Raw genomic sequence first — 11,057 nt, 5'->3', positions numbered from 1 at the left:
TCAAATGTCACTATGCATTTTTACTTTTATCAAATAAAAGTATATATGCATAGTGCGGCCTCTCTCCTAGAACAGAGGAAGTCCATGGATTCATGTAGTCGAGTGTCTCTGTAAACACCGAAACATGCCAGTTAATGTGAAAGCAGCATGCCAAGTTGACGTGATATGTTTGTAAAGATATAATGGGTTGATATGTTTGTAAATATATAATGGGTTGATATGTTTGTAAATATATAATGAGTTGATATGTTTGTAACAGCAAGATGGGCTGATGGGTTTTGTAATAGTCAGATGGTCTGTTGGGTTTGCTATGGTAATGTGGTCTGATGCATTTGTGATAGTTAATGTGGGGTGATTGCAATCGTAAGATGGTCTGATGGGTTTGTGATCGTAAGATGGTCTGATGCGAAGATAGTTAATGTGGGGTGATGTGTTTGTGATAGTAAGATGGTTTGATGTGTTTGTAATAGTAACAGTGTGTCCTAACCGAATGTTAAGCGATAAAAGCAGTTTAATTACATTGTTTTTAATTGGAGTGTACTGACTGCAAGCAGCTCGAGCAGCGCGATGCAACGCAACGTTTTGAAAGAACTTTGGTCGGACGCCCTGTTTCTATTTTCTTTCTGTCGCTTGCATTGCTGTGCTATTGTGAATGAGAAATATGATGCAATAGTAGACAGATAACATTGACAGTCGCTTGCTCAGATCCTGTTAGGATGTTTTCTTAAAGGGATGGTCCTGTGTACTCACAACCTAGGCACAATGTATGAACGATAATGAGTTCACACTTTCGTTTGGGAGCAAAATTGCGTTAATCAGAGGAGATTTGTACAATGTTTTGTACAACGTTTACAATATGTCGATTTGTCTGTAGGGACCCTCTCCACACTACCACTGAACTGTAAGGCTATGTTGAGTCTTGACAGTGGTTTGAATATAGCAATTTATTTTGACGTGGCTTAATGCCTGCGGCTACAGCTATAAGACATTTTACTGCTAATACAAACAACGATCTAACTCAAAACTCCTCTGATTAACGTCAGTTTGCTCCCAAATGAAAGTCTGAACTCCTTATCATCCATAAATAGACCACAGGTTGTGAGTACACCAGACCATCCATTTAACTGCCTATTGGAATGTCCCATAAGAAGCCTGAGTGATTTCTGTTGACCCTTCTCCCTTCTCCTCTTCTCCTTGTAGCTGGCCTGCTATGACCAGGCCAAGCAGCTGGTCCTAGGCACTGGTATCCTAGGAGACAACATCCTCACCCATTTCCTTTCCAGCTTCATCGCTGTGAGTGACCACTACTTGTGTCAGCGTCATATTCTAGAATTCACCCATGGAATGTTCTCGTAATCAATTATGATATATTTTACCAAGTTTATGAAGGAGACAAAATTAATGTTTTTTTTTTATTATTTCATCTACTTTTCATTTCTCTCATTCTTCCTCTCTCTCTCTCTCTGTAGGGTGGCTGTGCTACATTCCTCTGTCAGCCACTGGACGTGATGAAGACCAGGCTGATGAACTCTAAAGGAGAATATTCGGTCAGTCACACTCCTCCATCTACCTCTCTCCCTCCCTCTCTCTCTCTCTCTCACTCCACATGTTCTACACATGTTCTCTACATGTTGTGCTGCTCTGTAAAGAGTACTAGCGATGACATTTGATGAAGCATCATGGACTACATTAGCTAAAACAAAGCATTGTTAAGCCATATTGAAACATAACTCCTCTCTCTCTCTCTCTCTCTCTCTCTCTCTCTCTCTCTCTCTCTCTCTCTCTCTCTCTCTCTCTCTCTCACTCTCACTCACTCACTCACTCACTCACTCTCTCTCCTGCGTGTGTGTTGTTTGCTGTCTCAGGGGGTGATTCATTGCTTGAAGGACACAGCCAAACTGGGACCATTAGGATTTTATAAGGTAATTAAAATACCATTCTCACACACACAAACACACAAACAAACAAACAAACACACATTCATTCATACAATAAACAAGACAGGCACACATACACGCACACAGACAAGTAAACTCTCATGTGTACACAAATTTACATTTACACGCACACACACACACACACACACACACACACACACACACACACACACACACACACACAGAGGCACAGGCACACAGACCGGCACACAGACAAGTAAATCTGTACACACACACACACACACACACACACACACACACACACATTCATTCATACAATAAACGAGACAGACACACATACACGCACACAGACAAGTAAACTCTCATGTGTACACAAATTTACATTTACACACACACACACACACACACACACACACACACACACACACAGGCACACAGACAAGTAAATCTGTACACACACACACACACCCACACACGCACACACACCACACTAATCCCATGCTTCTGTTTTTAGTTCCTTTTGTGTTTATTGACCTTCTTTCTTAATAGTTGGGTGCATGTAGAGTTTAGAATCCCTCATTTTGAAACTCTCTTTATGTGGTTCATTGAGTTGATATCTAATCACACACGTAGCTTTATGTATGAGTCGCACACTTAGAAGAGTCCGTTTCGGCTTTAATTTTGCTTGTTTGTCTTCTCAGATGATAGCTTTTTTATATTTACTTGAGTTGAGTTTTACTTTTCAGAAATGATGTCCCATTTCTATCTTTATGTAACAGACTAGAGTCGTTTCCATCTGCTCATTGTTCAGTCAGTTACTTTAAACATTTACAGCTGCGTGTAGATTTTATAGTGGATTCTTGTCAATGTACTGCACAGCTTCCGTTATGGGTTCTGCCATGAGGTTTTAGAATAAATCAAAATAACATTGAGCCTGAAAAGCACTGCATTGTTTTTTGTTGTTTGTTTATTTATGTAGTGTGTGCCCCTTGGGATTTCATTTCTGTGAGCAATCCATTAAAAGGCAAAACAAGCAGAAACAACAACAATAACAAAAACAAACATTTAAAACGTGATATTTTAAACTGCCAACCAATGAGATTTCAGGTGTCACTTCCTGTATATGCTAACTGTCCATTGGGGTTGCAGGGTTTGGTTCCGGCCGGAATTCGGCTGATCCCTCACACAGTACTCACCTTCCTCTTCCTGGAGCAGCTCAAGAAGTACTTCGGCATCGTCGTGGTTACTTGAGCCTGGGAGCTGCTGCTGTGAACTCTGGGAACACTAATGAACACACACACACACACACACACACACACACACATTAGGGCACACATAGTAACATAGTAATAGTTATAATTGGGGGGAAAAATGGAAATGATGTGTAATGTAACACCCCTTTGCCTCTGAATATCAAGATAAGTGCTAACACACACAAACACACACACACACACACCTTGCGTTAACAGCCATTGTACATCTTTGCCATCATACACCTGTGCCATGTAAACTCTCACACACACACACACACACACACACACACACACACTAAAGACAACACAGAGGATAATACCGCCTCCACAGACACACAGTGTGTCTGAGTGAAGCCTCTTTACCGTTGTGGTGTTTACATCTACCGAAGTGTATCATCTCACTGCTTCTACAATATCTTTGTTTTCAGTATCATGTTTATCCATTATGAGACTCAATCATCAACACAGACATCACCCTTACTGCATAAAGTGAAGTATGGCTTATGAGACTTAAAGGAATATGCCAACTTTTGGAAAATAAGCTTATTTGCTATCTACCCCAGAGTTTGATAAGATAATACATATTCTTCTCTTCTCTGTGCTTGCAATGACCATGTTTGACACTGTTAGCTTAACTGTTAGCTTAGCTTAACTTAACCTAACTCACTGGAAGTGGGTTAAACCAGTTAGCCTATAGCCACCCACTTATACTGTATGAAGTCAAGTTGTACCTATGAGACTCAATAATTAGTGAGTCACCCAAGCGGCACCTTATGCCAGACCCTTCCTGGTCTTGTTCAGACACAGTTGCTTAATGAATGCAGAGGAACACATAGGTTCACACATGTACCCAATGCACAGACAAACATACAGACAATATGCATACACACATAGAAGAGGTTGAAAATAACTGGAATATGGGGATACATACAAACACTTTGCATCTCCATTTTCGCCAAATCAACACATACAAACACACGCACACACACACACATAATCACACACACTCACAATCACACACACTCACACTCAGCCACTTTTATAATCAACTATTGTTGTCTCAACAATTGCCCAAGACCCACCAAGAATAGTATTCACCTGCCGTGCCAATATGGAGCTCTACCATTGTGCAGTTCACTTCCTTTCCTTCATTTCAGTTTTGTTCATGTGCCATTGAAAGGGAAAATAGCCAACAATGTTATCCAGCTTCAAAGAGAGCAGTTCCAGTGTTTGTCTCTGTTTTAAGGACACTCCGTAGTATCCTTACTTCCATAACTAGGATCCTTACTTAGCGTACTACCAGGACTAAAGGGGATGAAAACGCATACTTACCTAAGAAAGACTGCCTTACTTCTAACTGGTATGTGTGTTGATAACAGTTTATAACGCTACGTATGGTTTATAACGCTACGTATCATGTGAATGGTTTATAACGCTACGTATTGTGTGTACTTTGATACCCATCGTGGATGGTCAGTTTATAATGCTACGTATCGTGTGTACGTTGATACCAATCATGAATGGTCAGTTTATAATGCTACGTATCGTGTGTACGCTGATACCCATTGAGGATGGTCAGTTTATAATGCTACGTATCGTGTGTACGTTTATACACATCGTGGGATGTGGTTGCTGCTGATAGGAGAGAGATAGGAGAGACGGAATGCTGTATGGTGTGGATGCTGTTTTGTTTGTGACGTTTTAAACCCTGGAGGGCAATGTGATCTGATGAATGTTATATACTGGTAGGTCTGGTGCTCTGTTTCATTCGTCAAACAAATATAACTCTCAAACTCACTCACATGCACACACACACACACTTCGGCAGAACACAGACAAAATGTGTTTGGTTGGGTGTAATGCCAAATGATATTATGGAAGTTAGATACTTCTCAAAGTGCATACCACAAAGAAGCCAAACGCATACACACACACTATGCCATTCTCAGTCTTTGATTTCAAAACACTGTCAGCATTTCCCAGGTGGGACATTCAGTATTGGTCACAGCAGTCGCAGTCCCTTATTCACTTCTACACACACACACACATGTTTTATCATTTATAACTTCAGATTTGCTCTGCAACACAGGCATGCATATCACATCAACGTGCACCCATCCCAGACAAACGATACCACAGAGTTTCACAGAGCTATGATGTTCTATAATAATAATGATGTAGTGCTTTAGAAAATTGCATTGTGGGATTGCACTTTGCAATCTTCACAACCCGCTTGTAGTGTCAAGCGGCACTTTGACAGTGTTTAGAGAGATTTTTTTTTTAAATTTGCACTAATTGACCTTTAAAGACACGATGCTACTGTTTTATTTTGTTTATCTCCTTGGATGCATTCGGATGGATTATTGGAAGATTTTATACCTTACCTACATGTTGCCTCTAGGGGGCAGTGTAACACAGTTATCTAATGGCTTGGTGGTGCCGAGAGCTCTGAGGAGGGTGCACGAGTGCATTTGTGTGTGTGTGTGTGTGTGTGTGCACACGAGTGCATTTGTGTGTGTGTGTGTGTGTGTGTGTGTGTGTGTGTGTGTGTGTGTATGTGTGTGTGTGTGTGTGTGTGAAATAGAGATTGAGAGAGAGAGAGTGCCTCTTGAATGACTTCACCTGAGGTGGTGTGGGTAGTCTATATCCTGCCTGAGTTATGAGCTATAATACCCATGCGGTCTGCATGCAGATTTCTTCTCTTTAATATATACCACGACAGAGGCCATTCCCTGTGGGCTGCGGCCCGTAGAAAGATGGGAGATATTTAGACACACATCATCAAAACATGCAATTTATTTCAAGATTTTCCATCTATGCTGGAATTGTGCATTGTAAAAAACAATCTTCCCATCCTGTGCAAATCAGTCCATATAGGGTATACAGCTGCTCTTGTCACAGAAAGAGATTGAAAATATATAATGCAATCCAAACTGGAAGTTTTTAATTCTGTATGAAATGTCATGTATTATTTTATTTTTTTATTTTTTTTTTTTGTCTGAAATGGCTAATACCCTATGTTGTAGATTTATTTTGGAATTAAACTACTAATGAGTCAGAATGTTATAGACCATTGTGTGTGTTTTATTTCTGTCTACTTATTGTTCTACTGTATTCTTCATGAAGTTGATGTTTATTTTAATTGAATGCAAGTAATATCACATCACATTACCATGTGACTATGGTGTTGGTGTGTTCCATAGACTGTTGGTGTGTTCCATAATGTGTTTTCATGACGTGTTCTTGAGTTCAATCTTTTTTTTAGATGATTGCTGTTGAAAATGGCTTGTCTTACAGTGCGGATATACACTGTCGTGTATGAGCACATGTGTTCTTTGTGTTGATGAAGCAGATGGACACAATAGAGAAGGAGTCAGTTACTTAAGGGATAATGTATAGAACGCCGGTCATTACTGAGAAAATAAGTCCCGACAGGGCGAACCGGACCCCGACGCGCAGCGGACGAAATAATAAACTCCCCACGATATGACTTTAGCCTACATAACCTAGCCTATTTGTTACCGTTCATCGTGGCATTTGCTGAGAAACAAATAGTTCGCAACAACACACGCTGCTGAACTTGAATCAAACATTCTTTAGAACACAGCTGATCAACCGTCTGCTTTCACGTTTGAATGAAGTTCCAGTCCTTGCGTAGTGATATGAAAGACGTATCAGAAGCACAAAACCCGTTGCCATTGACAGCGGTAATTATATGTTTGCAGCGGTAATTACATGAATTTATTTACCGCTAGAACTTTGGGAAATCCCATTCAAGTCAATGGAGCGTTCTACTAGCATTGTGAAGAGCTGTATAATAACACCTTTTATTTTGTGTCTCTTGCTTCGTGCCTTTCATCACTGTAATTTCTCTCTTAAAAAATCTCACTCTCACTGGCATTGAAGGTTTACTTACTGTACAAATGCTGTGTGTGTGTGTGTGTGAGAAACATGCATGTGTCACGCATCCTGTGTACACCTCTCTTTCTAGTCTTTTCATTTCACCCTCTTTCTTTCTTTCTTTCTTTCTTTCTTTCTTTCATTCTTTCTCTCTCTCTCTCTCTCTGCTGTTGTGTCGTATGGCACCTGTAGCATGGATGCTTATGCCGCGATGGGACTGTACAGTTTGTGTACGATACCTCGGTCCATGGAAATCTTTGTGTTGCCATGATAACATGTTGTGCTTATGTTGCTCTGATGCCAACACTTTTGTATAGGGGTGTCTCAAAGAGACCTGACTTGCTAAAGTGTCTGTGTGCGGCTGTGTGTGCGTGTGTGCGTGTGTGTGTGTGCGCGTGTGTGCGTGTGTGTGCGTGTGTGTGTGTGTGCGTGCGTGTGTGTGTGTGTGTGTATGTCAAGGTGAATTGGAACCTTAGGTAGCAGTGATTTCAGAACAGAATAAAAAAGAGAATGAATGAAACTCTCATTCTCACACACACACACACACACACACACACACACACACACACTTAGACAGAGCACTGACAAAATGTGTTTGAATCAGAACTTTAGGGAGCAGTGAGGTCAGAACGGAATAAAGAAAGAGAAAAAGAATAAATGAATGGACGATTGGGAATCAATGAGGATACACGCTGGAAGAACAATTCACTCTAGAATAATAATCACTTGATATATTTAATATCTTGCATAGTTAAGTGTGATTGCACGTGTGCTTGTGTGTGTGTGTGTGTGTGTGTTTAGGAGTGCAATTTGTAATCAGTACATTCATGCATGCAGTCACACATGCATGTGCAACTCAGATCATACACATTCTTACCATTCGAAAATACTTAACAAAAATCTCTCCAGTCACCAGGGCAACAGTTTGACTGACGGCTGTCTGAGCTCTGTTGTCAATCTCCTGCAAGTTCTTTATGGACAGAGGTGGACTTCTAATGAACACAGGCCTCATTTAGTGACCTGTCTGCCCAGACCAGACATCCCCGAGCCTTTGTATTCCTCTCAGGCAGGACATAATTGGGTTTCATTCAGGACATGCTTGGCTTGTTGCTCTCAGGAACGGCCTTCTTGACCTCAGATGTGTCCTTTTTATGGGATGAATGTAAAAACAGTGTGAACACATGTGGAAACAGTTCAAAGTTGATATCCCCAATGTTATGCCTCTCTCTTTCACACACACACACACTGTAAATTAATATACCTGGCTTATGCTTATACCTGTGATGATTTTTGACGCATGTGTGTGTGTGTGTGTGTGTGTGTGTGTGTGTGTGTGTGTGTGTGTGTGTGAGAATGTGAACGCTCTACTGTGTTCGTGTTGGCATATGGTGGCTTACGTAAGCGTCACTGCGGCCACATCAGTAACTGAGATGATTAGAAGCCCACATATAGAACGCAATTAGCACCATGGCGACGGGGGAGACACACGCTCCCTATTTGTTGTTTGTCTGTTTGTTTGTTTGTTTGTTTCTCTGTCTTTCTTGTGACAACAACTATATTTGCACACGCCAGCCCTAAAGGAACATGTCCTTAGTCAATTTGTTCAGTAACAACAAACACACTCAGCTCTCCGTAGACAACCAAAGCACAGCACACATGGCATTGGCTACAGCAGCAAAAAATCAATACAGCACATTAATGCACAAGTCCAGAGGGTGTATAACGGCTCCCACACACAGTTGCGTTCCGTCAACACATGCCAGCGGGTGTTCCCGACGGTAGCTATGCAAATGACTTGAAGTATAGCCGTAATTTGATTGGCAGGTACCGTCTGTTGTTGATCCGTCGGTGCAGCAAAAGTTGAACTTCTCGACGCGAGCGACGGGAGCAACGCGACGCAACGGACCCACAATTCAGTGCGGCAACGGATGACGTGAGCCCAAGTAAAGTGGACGGGATGTGTCTCCAGCACTGCACCGCACGCAACTGTGTGTGGGAGTCGTTAGTCTCAGTGTGTTATCTGAAGGGTGACCAGTGTATGAAGCTCAGTGTGTTATCTGAGGAATGACCAGTGTAGTGTGTATGAAGCTCAGTGTGCTATCTGAGGGATAACCAGTGTATGATGCTCAGTGTGCTATCTGAGGGGTGACCAGTGTAGAGTGTATGAAGCTCAGTGTGCTATCTGAGGGGTGACCAGTGTAGAGTGTATGAAGCTCAGTGCTGTGTTATCTGAGGGATGACCAGTGTAGAGTGTATGAAGCTCAGTGTGTTATCTAAGGAATGACCAGTGTAGAGTGTATGAAGCTCAGTGTGCTATCTGAGGGGTGACCTCAGTGTGTTATCTGAGGGATGACCAGTGTAGAGTGTATGAAGCTCAGTGTGTTATCTGAGGAATGACCAGTGTAGAGTGTATGAAGCTCAGTGTGCTATCTGAGGGGTGACCAGTGTAGAGTGTATGAAGCTCAGTGTGCTATCTGAGGGGTGACCAGTGTATGAAACTCAGTGTGCTATCTGAGGGATGACCAGTGTAGTGTGTATGAAGCTCAGTGTGCTATCTGAGGGATGACCAGTGTATGACGCAAAGTGTGCTATCTGAGGAATGACCAGTGTAGAGTGTATGAAGCTCAGTGTGCTATCTGAGGGGTGACCAGTGTAGAGTGTATGAAGCTCAGTGGTGTGTTATCTGAGGGATGACCAGTGTAGAGTGTATGAAGCTCAGTGTGTTATCTGAGGAATGACCAGTGTAGAGTGTATGAAGCTCAGTGTGCTATCTGAGGGGTGACCAGTGTAGAGTGTATGAAGCTCAGTGTGTTATCTGAGGGGTGACCAGTGTAGAGTGTATGAAGCTCAGTGTGCTATCTGAGGGGTGACCAGTGTAGAGTGTATGAAGCTCAGTGTGCTATCTAAGGGGTGACCAGTGTAGTGTGCTATCTGAGGGGTGACCAGTGTAGAGTGTATGAAGCTCAGTGCTGTGCTATCTGAGGGGTGACCAGTGTAGAGTGTATGAAGCTCAGTGTGCTATCTGAGGAATGACCAGTGTAGAGTGTATGAAGCTCAGTGTGCTATCTGAGGGGTGACCAGTGTATGAAACTCAGTGTGCTATCTGAGGGATGACCAGTGTAGTGTGTATAAAGCTCAGTGTGCTATCTGAGGGATGACCAGTGTATGACGCAAAGTGTGCTATCTGAGGAAAGACCAGTGTAGAGTGTATGAAGCTCAGTGTGCTATCTGATGGGTGACCAGTGTAGAGTGTATGAAGCTCAGTGTGCTATCTGAGGGGTGACCAGTGTAGAGTGTATGAAGCTCAGTGGTGTGTTATCTGAGGGATGACCAGTGTAGAGTGTATGAAGCTCAGTGTGCTATCTGAGGGGTGACCAGTGTATGAAACTCAGTGTGCTATCTGAGGGATGACCAGTGTAGTGTGTATAAAGCTCAGTGTGCTATCTGAGGGATGACCAGTGTATGACGCAAAGTGTGCTATCTGAGGAATGACCAGTGTAGAGTGTATGAAGCTCAGTGTGCTATCTGATGGGTGACCAGTGTAGAGTGTATGAAGCTCAGTGTGCTATCTGAGGGGTGACCAGTGTAGAGTGTATGAAGCTCAGTGGTGTGTTATCTGAGGGATGACCAGTGTAGAGTGTATGAAGCTCAGTGTGCTATCTGAGGGGTGACCAGTGTAGAGTGTATGAAGCTCAGTGTGCTATCTGAGGGGTGACCAGTGTAGAGTGTATGAAGCTCAGTGTGCTATCTGAGGGGTGACCAGTGTAGTGTTCCAGCAGCAGTTTTCAGGAGTGTGCAGGCCACAATTTTGGGTGGACATAATTAGAGGTCAATTAATGATGCAATTATCCTAAATTGGGCATGTGCACATACTCTAGCCTGGCTACACATACTCACAAATATATTGAAAATATGGGTGGGCATGTGCCCATCTAGGTTAACTTCACATGGCACAGCACCACTGCTTGTGCTGAAGCAAGGCTCATTATTTTGTCATATACATATA

The 11,057-nt window shown here is 42.4% G+C and overlaps 1 protein-coding gene across 1 annotated transcript in view; it reads left to right on the top strand.

The window, feature by feature from the left end:
* The window catches only part of LOC121719573 (mitochondrial dicarboxylate carrier-like), a 37,748-nt gene extending 31,531 nt beyond the window's left edge, over nt 1–6,217 (top strand). The window contains exons 9-12 of the mRNA XM_042105322.1: nt 1,201–1,293; nt 1,470–1,547; nt 1,866–1,922; nt 3,048–6,217. Coding sequence (XP_041961256.1) covers nt 1,201–1,293; nt 1,470–1,547; nt 1,866–1,922; nt 3,048–3,149 — 330 coding nt within the window. The 3' untranslated portion in view covers nt 3,150–6,217. The remainder of the gene's footprint in view (nt 1–1,200; nt 1,294–1,469; nt 1,548–1,865; nt 1,923–3,047) is intronic.
* Nucleotides 6,218–11,057: the final 4,840 nt, after the last annotated feature.

This window comes from Alosa sapidissima, chromosome 9, assembly GCF_018492685.1.
Source record: "Alosa sapidissima isolate fAloSap1 chromosome 9, fAloSap1.pri, whole genome shotgun sequence".
In the NCBI taxonomy this organism is placed as follows: domain Eukaryota; kingdom Metazoa; phylum Chordata; class Actinopteri; order Clupeiformes; family Clupeidae; genus Alosa; species Alosa sapidissima.
This window is presented reverse-complemented; position numbering and strand designations above follow the sequence as displayed.